Raw genomic sequence first — 12,455 nt, forward strand, 5'->3', positions numbered from 1 at the left:
AGCAGAGCCCTGACACTGATTTTAGGACATCTGAAAAGTTGAGGCCATGATGCTCTGAAAGCACTTGGGCACCAGGTTGCTAGGACCTTACAAGGCATCTGGAATAGGGAAAGGACACCCAGAGTCTGCTCCAAGTGGGGCGGGCCTTCTATGAGAACCTCAGGAAAAATCCACAGAAGAAAAAACCTGAGTCTAAAAGTAACAGAAATATATACCACTTCTCCAAGGAGCCTGTGAGAAAAATTAGCTCTCTCAAATCTTGACAGTGAGAGAAAAGTAGGAAAAAAAAAAGCATTAGCTGCTGAAATATAGTCCCATTTATGTATTTTTTCCTTTTAGTTAATACTTTTTGTGTCCTATCTAAGAAATCTTTGCCAACCCTAAGTTATGAAGACGTTTTGTCTGCTAAAACTAGTAAGCTTTCTGTGGTGACCTCGATGGATGAGATTTGGGGAAAGGGTTCAAGAGGGAGAAGACACGCTCGTGTAACTGACTCATTTCATTGCACAGCAGAGACCAACAGAACATTGTAAAGCAACTATAACACAATAAAAATAGAAATAAATGAAAAATAAAACCAGCGGAGCATTATCTTGTGCAGTTAAATCCACAGTGCAATGGATTTTTGTTTATGATCAGGTCATAAAACGAAAAAAAGACTCATTTTATTACAGATTAATTTCCAACCAACCCACTGCCACTGGCTGAAAAAGAGCATGCCTTCCCCGCACTGTGCAGAAGTCACTGTATCATAAGCCAGGTGCCCGGGTACATGCGAATCTGTTTCTGAGCTCTAGTCTGTTGCACTCATCTATTTTGTCTATCCTTGAACCAAAATCCCACTGTCTTACTGAACACAGCTTTATAATAGGCTGCAGTTGTGCAGTGCTCATAATTCTGGGGGTTTTCTTCAGTACTGTCTTGGTTGACCTTAGTCTTTTACTCTTCCAAATGAATTTTAGTACCAGCTTGTCGATTCTTACACATACAGTAAAGCCAGCTGAGATTTTTTACTGGGATTATACTGAACCTGTATCAATTTAGAGACAGCTGTTATCTTTAAACAATGAATCTTTCAATCCATAAATATAGTGTATCCGCTCATTTATTTTCTCTCAACTAGTTTTCATAGTCTTCAATGTAGAAGTCTTATTATATATTTTCTACAAGAAGATACAGCTCTTGTTAACTTTAGTTTCGGGTTAAGTATGCATATTGAAATGATTAGTACAACTATTACAAGATTGGAAACTGAGTGAACAACTTCCAAAGGTGCAAAGGTGGGGAGGTGGGGCTGGAGAGCAAATTAACCCAAAGGGGCTACAAAGAAGACAAAAAGAAACTCAGAAACAAGCAGAACAAGGAAGAAGCACAAAATAAACGCAAATAGATCAGTGATTAACATTAGTTAGAAGTGAACCTAACTGTTCAAAAGTTAAGCAACCATAAAAAGCAACGATAGAGTAGATTTTAAATATTTCAAAGAATAAACTTCAAAGAAGCAAAAATCACAAAGATTACATTACCTGAACACACATAGTTAACCTAGAAATCACATTAAGAGGAAAACAAAAGATTAAGTAGAAAATGTCTTTTAGGTGAAGCAGTTAAAGAACAAATCCCAGAAACACAAACAATCCAGTCAAAAAGTCAGCAAAGGACCTACAGACGCGTCTCCAAAGAAGAACACAGATGCTAATAGACACATGAAAAGATGCTCAAAATCACTCATCAATAGAGAAATGCAATCAAAACTACAATGAGATATCACCTCACACCAGTCAGAATGGCCATCACCAAAAAAAATCTACAAACAATGAATACTGGAGAGGATGTGGAGAAGGGGAATGCGCCTGCACTGCTGGTGGGAATGTAAATTGATACAGCCACTGTGGAAGACAGCATGGAGACTCCTTAAAAAAGCAGGAATACTACCACCATACAACACGGCAATCCCACCACGAGGCATATACGCTGAGCAAACCGTAATGAAAAGGACACGTGTGTGCCAGTGTTCACTGCAGCACTATCTGCAATAGTCAGGACACGGAAGCAACCTAGAGGTCCGCTGGCCGATGAGCGGGTAAGAAGCTGCGGTCCACATACACAGTGGAGTAGTACTGAGCCATGAAAATGAATGCAATCGAGTCAGCTTTAAAGAAGTGGATGAACCGAGAGCCTCTTCTACAGAGTGAAGTCAGTCAGAAAAAGAAAAACAAATATCATATATTAACACACAAACATGGAACCTAGAAAGACAGTGCTGATGAACCCATGTGCGGGGCAGCAATGGAGACGCAGACCGAGAGTGCAGACGTGTGGACGCAGTGGGGTGGGCGTGGGGGACGAGTGGAGAGTAACACGGACGCACACACACTACTGTGTGTGCGACAGCCAGCCAGTGGGGACTCACACTGGGGCTCCGCAACAGCCTCGAGGCTGGGACGGGGTTAGCCTCAGGTAACCGTCAGAGGGCACCGTCCCCAAAGGGGTGCTGCAGGAGCTAGGTGGGAGCGCAGGATACAGGGAGGAGAGGAGACACTCGCTGACGCCCTCTCAAAACGCCTCCAACACCTGACCGCTTCACTTACCTCTTTTCCTGAAAGAAACCATTCAGTTCAAAATACTGATTCCTGCACCAATGTGGTAACTACGGGCCACACAAAATGTAACAAGCATCAGATAGATCACAAGTGTGTGTGCTCAGCTGTATCCAACTCTTTGCAAATCCATGGACTGTAGCCAGCCAGGCTCCCCTGTCCATGCAGTTTTCAAGACAAGAATACTGGAGCAGGTTGCCATTTCCTGCTCCAGGAGATCTTCCTCACCCAGAGATCAGATCACGTCTCCTGCATCTCGTGCACTGGAGGCGGATTCTTTATCACTAGTGCCACCTGGGTATAGTCTTGGGGTTTTTTCCTTCCTTCTCTTCTCTTTCTCTAATCTCCTCTTGGTTAAGGATACACTCACTCCACCAATGCAGTACCAAATACCACCAAAAACAATTTTTTTTCCAACCAAAATTTTTAAAGGGGCTGGATTAGGAATTTCATGGATTACTTTCAAATTGCCAAGTGCCTCACCAGGGGTGTTTCTAGCTGTAAACTGACACTAGCTGTCTTAATTCTCTATTACCTAACACGCTGAACAAGGAGCTACTGCTAGTGCTGCTGAGCACCTGTCACTGCTGGGCCCACAACAGTGCCATTTATAAGGAGAATGCTACAAGATGAGTCTACGGTATGCTTAGTAAAGAGAGATTTCAGTAAGGAGGACACGTGGTTTTATGACAATCACTTTAAGGGATACAGGCAGCCCTTATGAGAAAAACCACTTTGTATTTTCTCTGCAACCGACTTGACACAACTGCAGTTAGGACCAGGAGACAGACCTAAACTTTCCTACCATTTTCAAACTGCTTCTGAGTCTACAACCTTCACATTTCAAAAGAAATACACTACTGTCACCTCTCCATCTCCAGCAAGTGACCCACCATCCTAACCCTCAAACATGCGCCCCCCAGGAAAGTCCGTGCGTGCCAGCGGCCTGGCCCTGACCTGTTGCTAGCGTGGACGTCTGCTTCCCCTTCCCCGTCCCCTTCTCCCTCGGAGCCGTCTCCTTCCTGGTGACCGGTGGCGGTGCTGATGGCGCCAGTGCTTGAACTGACGCTTCCTGGTCCAGCCGGATGCCCCTCTGCCGTGGCATCACCATAAGCACTGCTCCGGCCAGACACTAGAGGGAGACGGTTTAAAAAGTGCAAATCAACTCGCAGAGCCTGGTGAAATCCAATGCATTCCAAACCTATCTGACTGGTAGCTTTAGAAAAATTTTTCCTTTCGTGTGAAGCTCAGTGAGGACTGAATTCACGATTTCGGCCCCATGGCACACGATGACTAAATTGACTTTCTGGGTACCCAAAGAACGTAAGACCTACCCACAAGACTAATCTTAAACAGCTGCTGATGTATTTCCATATTGTGTTTCAGAGGAAACGTAAATTGATTTGGGACTCTAGAAAATTATCAGCTACTCTGTATCTCTTTCACAAAAAAATGTTCACAGCCAGTTTTCAAACAAAGACTGATTTTTTAAGATCAAGCCAAAATGGCTCTGTCATGCTTCCTCATTTTAGAGCCCCGCCCCCACCAGCTAGCACAGATGGCCTGCTCTATTAATACACCAGGCTGTGAACAGCAGCACTGCCCCCAATCTCTTTCCCCAATGAAAGAAGCAAAGACCAAAGCATGACTGATTTCAAAGTCAAACCATAGTTGTCTTAAGTGAATCCTGATTTGGAATTACGTACATCGTTCTTTCTTCCACTAACAGATGATTAAACGTCCCTCTGCTGAAACCCGGCTCAGGACCCAGGCAGGCACGCCTACTCTGTCCCCACCCTCCCCTTCCAAGGAGGCCGGGGCCTCCAGGCACATTACCGCTGTGTTCGCCAGCCACCGAGTCCACGGCGCTGCCCCCGCTCTCCGAGCCCACACTGCCCCCGTGGTCGGCAGGGGAGGTCCGCAGCGTGGAGCCATCCGTCGCGGCCGTGCTGCCCTCGTCGTCCGAGGCTGGGGCTGAGAGAGTAACAAGAGCTGTTACAGGGAAAAACCCCTTCTCGGGGCGAAGGCAGCAAACCACACAGCACGGTAGACACAATACAGTTTAAACATCCTGTCGTCCAAGGAAAAAGGGAAAGATCTGCTTTGCTGGTTAATCACTAACAGACACTCCACATGGTGCGCTGCACACAGTACTTAGACAGAAGTGAAAACCCAGTTCACTGGGCATTTCCTTCGCTGTTACATCACAGTGCGAGTAAAACAGTGCAGGGATTCAAGAATCTGTGACATGGACAGTTTTCTACCTAAAATGCTTTATGGTCACCATAGTCTAGGTGTTACTGACACCTGCTGAGATCAGAAACTAGTCAGTACCATTCAAAAGCATAGATTCTGAATTTTCAGATTTGTTTTGTAACTAATTTACACTAATGCTAGGAAATCCCTTTTCATGAGCTCTTGAATCAACCCTGTTTGTTTGTTTTTTTAATCAGATGGTCCAGAGGGGAGCTCACTGGGAAATTTCAAACTTCCCCATCAGATGCTAATAATGAAGCAAGGAAATTCCCCAGAGACAGCCACAGCATCCAGGATCAGGGCGGAGCTGAGACAGGAGGAAAATGCTGGATGAGATACACGGGGAGGAAAGCCAAGACAGCCACAGAGCACGGCAGAACACGGCCGGCACCACACAGCAGCGAGCAAGCCTGACGTGACAGCAACTCGGGGACCTGAGGGAAGCAGCAAGCCACGGCAGCGGGGACAGGGGACAGCCAGTCTCTCCCTTTCTCAACTACGCAGGGTAAGACATCAAAACAGGAAAGAGAGGAAAACACACACACACACACACACACACACACACACACAGAGGCACACATCAGTCTGAAGACTCTCAGTCAACCCTCAGATTACTCAGGGGTTGACTTTCCAGGAGACTGTCCAGATGCTCCAACCTCCTCTATTCCAGCCCAACTCTCCACTCAGGATGTTGGTTTTTTAAAAATCAAATTAGGAAAGAGATTGAAAGTAAACACAAAAAGAAGTCTGAAGATTTCCTATGCATTTGAATTGTCCGTAAAAACCCTACCCCCCAAGCTCAGATCCTTGGTGGTGACCCACGCTGACCTGAAACGTTCACTCTGCTTCTTGCAGCAGATGAAGAGAAAGAAGTTAAAAGGTATGCGCTCTGTTTCCTGTCTCCCTTTTGATCTTATCTAAGATGTTAGATGTTAGAACTCTGGTGAAGAAGCCTGAAAGCGGCGATTTCAGCCCTAAAGCTGGTCAACCTGCAGGCTGCTCTCCTGGCCTTTGTGGGGGAATCAGCTGAAGCCAGGCAGCATGCAGAGTGGAGGGAAGCGCAGCCATAGCGTCTTTGCCGAGCTGCAGCGCTGGGCCTTCCGCGCCCGCATTTCTAAAGCCAAGGCAGAAGCAGGAAGTCCAGAATGGCCTGTCAAAGCAGCTGCCCGTGACACTCTCACAGCACCGGAGACGAGGCCCGAGGCTCCTGGGGCCCTAGGCCGCGCTCCTTGCTGTGGACAGTTACCTGATGCTGTGGTGTCAGAGAGGGTTCCTGCGTCCAGAGAGGAAGAGCTGGGTGCCTGGCCGGACAGCCCCAGGCTCTGCAGGCCCAGGGCACTGCTGCTGCTGCCTGGGGGACAAGCGGGGAGTGAGCACGGCGTCCCCGCCAGGCCCCGCCCCGCCGCCTGCCGCCCTCAGAGCCTGAACTCGCCAGCGTGTGACCCACTCTGGCCTAGAGAAAGCTACTCAACAGCCACTGCTGTCCACCCACCAAGTCCGGTCACAGAGATGGTGGAAGGCTCCCTTCAGCTCAGGCAGGACACAGGCTGGAGGACTCTACCCAATCCGGGAGGAGACAAGCCAAAAGAGCAAACCGCCAGCACTATGAGAGTGGCCCCCACGTGGAGAAGCCGGCTCAGTCCCTCACTCTCCATCTGCGTCTCTGCACAGCTCTCACCCAGATCGCCCTCTCCCCAGGTGTGGGGATAAGCTAAGCCAGCTGGTTATCAGTAACTGCCAAACCCTCTTTCCTGCGCAAGGCCAAGGGGCCGCTATGCTCCTGGCACTGCCTTCTACCTTGCTGGTCCTGCTGCAGGCTCAGGGCAATGGCTAGCTCAACCATGGTCTCGTCATCTGCGTCAGGCGGGATGTCCAGCATGGGGGGGAAGCCCTCTGCGCCTGCCAGCAGGGCCTCCAGGGGAGAGGGGTTGCCATTGTTGACATTTTCCGCCGTCTCCAGGACCATCGACTCAGACTGCAGAGAGAGAGCTCCGTCAGTGTCCCGTGGTCACGGGAGCTTGGGGAAGTCCCCGAATGAGAGCTGGAGGAGCGTGCCGAGGCTCCTCCTCCCCGCCTGCTGCCAGACTCACCACCATCTCAAAATCTCCGTGGTCCACCTCACTCTGCTCCTGGCTTTCCTGACGGATGTGCCCACCATTCGGGATCCCCGATGACTGCATTTTCTCATCCGCGTCATCATCGTCATCGTCGTCCTTGTCTCCTGAGTCAGAGGAAGCTCCGTCACCTGAGGGCGCTGGCTCGTCCCTCCCACAGCGCGTGGGAGGACAAGCTGCAGAGCAGACAAGCGCCAGGACATGCTGCCAGCCAGCACCCGGTGCCCCAAGGGGCAACCCCAGGGGCCGTGTCTGGCCTTGCTCTCTTGCGTTTGGACCCGGCAGGATCTGGGGAGCGGGGGCTGGCAGTGACAGCTGGACCCCCTTAGGGTAAGTTTTTTCTGGCCGATGAAGGAAAACAACATCAAAAAAACCTTGGATTCCATAAAGCAGAAAAGTCTAAGACCAGCAGACCTCAAGAGCTCCCATCAACCCTCAAGAGACCAAACACTACAATTGAGACTGCTTATCTGTTATCAGTCATGGCAGCTTGGAGTGTTATTTTCCCTTTTTTTCTCCCCAGAAACAACTGGGTCTGTGAGGTTTTTCACACTACATAATTATTATGAGAAGAGCCAACTGAAATGTGAAACCACTGGATGAAACTGAGGACAGTACTACCCCAACCAGCTTCGGTGTGAAGGGGAAAGGCCTTCTGAAAGTGGAGAAGCCTAGGTTAGACCCCTAATCATCAGAAGAGGATGGAGACCTCGCCTTCTGCCTGACGGGCTGAAAACACATGTGGATGTGGCCTTAACTGGAAACAAACTATTTACCGACTGGAGGGTCTCCTCAGAGAAAAGATGCACAAATGGCTGCCTGACTAATCGAAGACTTAGATAAGGTGAATGACATTCAAGGAAGATTATCTGAAGGTCGTGAAGCTGCATGAGTGCATCTAGACCTGCACTGTGCCACAAGCAGCCACAGCCACTAGCTACAAAGTGGCGGGTCCACAAGGAAAGGGTGTGTTGATGTACACGGCACACGCCAGATGTTTAAAGCTCTTCCAAAAAGTTGTTTCAGGAATGGAGAATATTTTACTACTATTATTAATTTTTTAGATTAACTACATGTTAAAATAATATTTTTTATATACTGGGTTATATTAGTAAATTAATGTCTCATTTCTTTTTACTCTTTATCAAGTGGCTAATAGAAAACCTTAAACTACCTATGTGACTTTCATTGGAGTTTTTACTACTGAGCCAAACCAAGTAACCAGGAGTTTTTACTACTGAGCCAAACCAAGTAACCAGAGTTACACAAGATACTAAGGCTACGATTCAGACAATTTTTAGAACTGCTTTTACTAAAATGATAAATGTTATGTCCTTAACTTGTATCCAAGTGTATCAAGAGGGAAATTTCTTGTGAAATTTACCTTCAATTTTACTGGAAGTAAAACCACTGAGCATACTAACCATTAGGCAACAAAATGGACCCATAATGCAAGAGCATTCAGGCCAGGAAATTTTTCAGTTCCTGAAAAATGGAGGGCTTTTTTAGTCACTTTGATTTTTGAACTGTTCTCATTTCATTTGCACTATGGCTTTTTAGAAGCTTTCAGCCAAATACGAGCGCTTCACTTAACTATCATACCGGACTCTGTGATGTAGATTTTATCTCCTTGGCTTGATTTTACTATTGTACCTTTATGTTTCCTTGGATTCAACTTTCCTTCTCCTTATTCTACTTGCTATAAGCTTTTTATACACCATCTTAAATTCTTTATGGAATAAGGCAGAGTGTACCAATGGACACATAAACAGAAGTCTCCAGGACCTTGGTCAACGTGAGCAGTATATCCTAACGCTTCATTTCCCTTCTGCCACACCCACCACGCTCACACGCGCCTAAGCGCAGACCTCACATTACCCATTGGAGTGTTGCTTCGAGGGGAGGAGGGCAAAGTCACATGTCTCCGTCTGTTCCTTGGCCTGAGGACTCGAATTAGAGCTTGTTTACAAGAGAAGCTCACAGCAGGATCCTGAGGTTGAAAAAAAAAACCCATCATTCTTAGGTTTTAATGTTATTTATGACACTGTCTATAAAACACTTTGCTTCCTTGGACCACCGCTTACACGCACATGGAAAATCTGCCTACTCTCGCCTGCAACCTGCTGCATCAGATCAGCAGCCAAGTCCACTCCCCGACCTGGCATAGAGAAGACCTGTACACTGCATCCTGTATCTTAGTTCCTGGTAATAGACTGGCAGGTCACTTGTCCCTGAAGTCCCTTCAGCTCTCTACACACGGGTTTTGCCTTTTCATCAGAGGATCAGGCTCATCTTAACTCTGTGCTAAAATCAGTCCTTGCAACACTAGCTTCTTTGCTAGAGTCACTGAAAGCAGACCCTGATGGTGTTCATCCAGGTACTCATTTAATTAATACTTAACATAGCACTAACTGTGAAACAACCATCAGCATATTCCTCAGCGACTGGACGAGAAAGACCAAGTTCACTCCCTTTCCCAACCTTTCTTTCCATGGAATGAGTAAGATGTTACAGGTTTTACTGATCTTCAAAATTCTTAATTCCCATTGCCTTCCCTTAAGACTATTTTATTTCATTAGCTAGCAAACTTGTAAAAACATCTTGTCCAGACATTAGGCTGGTAGGGATTATCGGGGTGGTGAGGAAACGTACAGGACACAAGAGCATCTGCATGTAGATCCTGGAGGCTGTGTTAATGCAGTCCAGCTCACAGGTACAGTAGCCGTGGATAATGTCCACCAGAGCGTTGACGGTAGCTTCAATGTGGGTCAGGCCTAAAGGAGAGCACATACAGAGAGAAACAAACAACATACACACACACAGAATGTAGGCCACCAGTATTATTTATGATTTGCTCCATTAATAGTCTCCTAAATCTCTCCAATTCCCCCAAAAGCTTTTCCAGATAACCTGCATCACAGAAATAAATAGGTCTACTCTCCATAGATGTCAAAATACAGAGCAGACCAGTGTGACGAGCCGAGTGGAGTCCAAATGTTCCCAGTGATCCCCAGAACTCAGGTGATAAAGACGCCCTGAACATGCGTTTGGGGTTTACTGCCCAAGCAAACACGAGTGAGCACAGAGGTCCTTCTATTTTCCAGATTGCTATTCAGAGCTTACTCTTCCCCCTACCCCTTGGACAGCGTGGAAAATCAGACACTCAAGGCAGCAATAGTTTAGAAACTAAATAATGCTCTAGGATGACGTTTAACTTTCACCTTTTTAACTGGCTTTGTATCAAGCCTTCCCAGATTTTTTAAACAATCATAAACACCACTAAGGAGGCACTCGCGCGCGCACACACAGACACACACGTCTTTATGGAAAGTATGCAACCCGACGTGGGGAGATCAAGAGAGGCCCATCCCTCTGCCACACCGCAAATTCCTCCATCAGGAACACTGATCTCACAGACTTGTATTTCCTAAATATTCACTCTGGAAGAGATGGATGAGGAAGGCTCAAGGTGAAGAGTTCAATCTGTTCAAAGAAAGAACTTACATCAGGTTTCACTAGCAAATGTCCCTTTTAACATGATACCTGGCAGGCAGGCAGGCGCCAAGAAGGCATTCTTGGGTTTGGAGGCGTGCAGTTTCCAGAAGTGGTTCACCAGCTGCGTGATGAAACTACAGGAGTCTCCCTCCAACTGCTTCTGAGGTTCTCGCCCCTCATCTGCTCCTTCTAAGCAGGAGAAAAAAAAAATGATTAACGACGGTAAATTGAAGATGGAATTTAATTTGTTTTAAGGTTAACTCAGGTCAAGGAAGCTTGCCTGGGGAGGGAGTTTCAAGTGGGGCCCCAATCAATATGCCAACTATCCCTAGATTCCAGCAGGCACATCTAGGAAAAAAACAGTCTGGGAAAGGAATATCACAGAAAACAGTGTATGTTAGAATTAAGTAGAAGGGGGAGCATTCAGGATCTTACAGCAGAGTCAGAGATCTCAGGTCCAACTGTTCGACTTCTAAAACTAGGGGAACATCTAAGATTTTCTAAAAAGATTCCTGGATTACGGTATTAGGGGAAGAACAGGATGAAGACAACCTATGGGCGCATGTACATAACAGAACCGTAAAGGCATCGATAAGCTCTATTTGATGAAAGCCAAGCAGGTGCGGTACCCAGCCAGCATGAGGAGAGGAGGAAACGGCATCAAGCGCTGAGAGAGAGGCTGCTACTCATGTTAACAGAACACTGGCGAGAGAACAGCACGAGAGCAGGAGCTATGACTGATGCTGTCACTTTAAAGCCACAGGGCACACGCTTAACTTTCCCCTGAAGACTTTAAAGAGGCAGTGCTTTCAGAGACCGATAACATCTGATGTCCACAACACTAAGTAAACTCAAGAGTAATCCAAGGGGTAAGCACTGGAAAGAGTACCTAATTATTAAAACGGTACAACTCTAATGTCAGAAGCCCTACAAGCTATAAAGACGAGAGTGAGATCCCTGTCTTAGAGCACCAAGTCCATCAGAGGCCAGAGAGAACTAGGAGAAGATGGGAGAGTAGAGAAGATGAGCAGGCAGATTCGGGACCGCGGCCAGGCAGGCCAAGTTCACCTGCTTCCGTCTGGGGCAGCTTCGACTCCGTGAAGTGCACGAGGTTGTTAGGACGCATGACGGCGATGGAGCGCGCTGTGACCACCAGCCTCTGAAAGACCTCGGGGTCCAGATCCTTGCCTTCTCTGCTCGATGTGTTCAGACACTGCACAGCTTTGCTCAGCAAGGCCTGATCCTACAACAGAAGAATCACAGAGGGTGAGCCAAAGACAAAGAAGGCCTGGGTACTAAAGCCCAGGGGAGAGGGCAGCTGGCAGACTGTCAGCTTGGCGACTTCCTCCCAAGGGAACAGGTTAGTCACCACTGACTACCGGAAACAAACCTTCAAGGCAGCCCAGCACAGCTCTACTTCTTAAATACACAAAATGTTAAAGCCACTTAAAAACACTCACAAGCCAAAAATCAGTATCACAGTCTGATTGAAAAACCAGAACCAGCCGATTCTCCGGAATAGCAACACCCCAGATCTCTCTCCTACAAAGTCATTTCTCTGCAGGGTCGTACCAAAGCTATGTTTCCAAAACTGTCTTTCCTTGAGAGGTTCAGCAAGTTAACCTCACATTTCTCAATTCTCTGCATTGGAGGCAGAAGCTAACCAAGGCATCTGGGTTGGTGGCTTCCTCCTCATGGATCTGAAATACTGACACTCTTTTCTATTTACCAAACTGGCCAAACTTCCTGCCTTCCGTCGCTACTTACTTTGTGAGACTCCCTCTCCCCAGACCTCCCCCAAGTCTCTCACCCACTCACCAAATTCTTCACAAGCAAGTGCGTGCACCCCCCTGAGGCCTGTGCAGGCCTGGAGCAGTGAAGACCCCAGCAGTCCCTCCCCTGTCCTCCAGGGAGAAGCACCCCAACTCAAATGGCCTTCCCCTCCCTTCCTTAAATCTTGTCAATTCTATTAAAAGTAACGGGAAAAAAA

The 12,455-nt window shown here is 47.2% G+C and overlaps 1 protein-coding gene across 6 annotated transcripts in view; it reads right to left on the bottom strand.

Annotated features, from left to right (window-relative positions):
- The window catches only part of UBR4 (ubiquitin protein ligase E3 component n-recognin 4), a 131,608-nt gene that overhangs the window by 57,800 nt on the left and 61,353 nt on the right, over window positions 1–12,455 (bottom strand). For 2 of the 6 annotated variants that reach the window (XM_070458796.1, XM_070458794.1), the window contains 10 exons: window positions 11,534–11,708; window positions 10,746–10,829; window positions 10,514–10,654; window positions 9,623–9,744; window positions 8,849–8,960; window positions 6,947–7,077; window positions 6,654–6,831; window positions 6,103–6,207; window positions 4,437–4,574; window positions 3,558–3,732 (listed from right to left, as the gene is read on the bottom strand). In XM_070458796.1, coding sequence (XP_070314897.1) covers window positions 3,558–3,732; window positions 4,437–4,574; window positions 6,103–6,207; window positions 6,654–6,831; window positions 6,947–7,077; window positions 8,849–8,960; window positions 9,623–9,744; window positions 10,514–10,654; window positions 10,746–10,829; window positions 11,534–11,708 — 1,361 coding nt within the window. The remainder of the gene's footprint in view (window positions 1–3,557; window positions 3,733–4,436; window positions 4,575–6,102; window positions 6,208–6,653; window positions 6,832–6,946; window positions 7,078–8,848; window positions 8,961–9,622; window positions 9,745–10,513; window positions 10,655–10,745; window positions 10,830–11,533; window positions 11,709–12,455) is intronic. The other 4 variants (XM_070458799.1, XM_070458797.1, XM_070458795.1 and 1 more) reach the window with 3 other exon arrangements.

The sequence above is a fragment of the Odocoileus virginianus genome, chromosome 30 (genome assembly GCF_023699985.2).
Source record: "Odocoileus virginianus isolate 20LAN1187 ecotype Illinois chromosome 30, Ovbor_1.2, whole genome shotgun sequence".
NCBI lineage: Eukaryota > Metazoa > Chordata > Mammalia > Artiodactyla > Cervidae > Odocoileus > Odocoileus virginianus.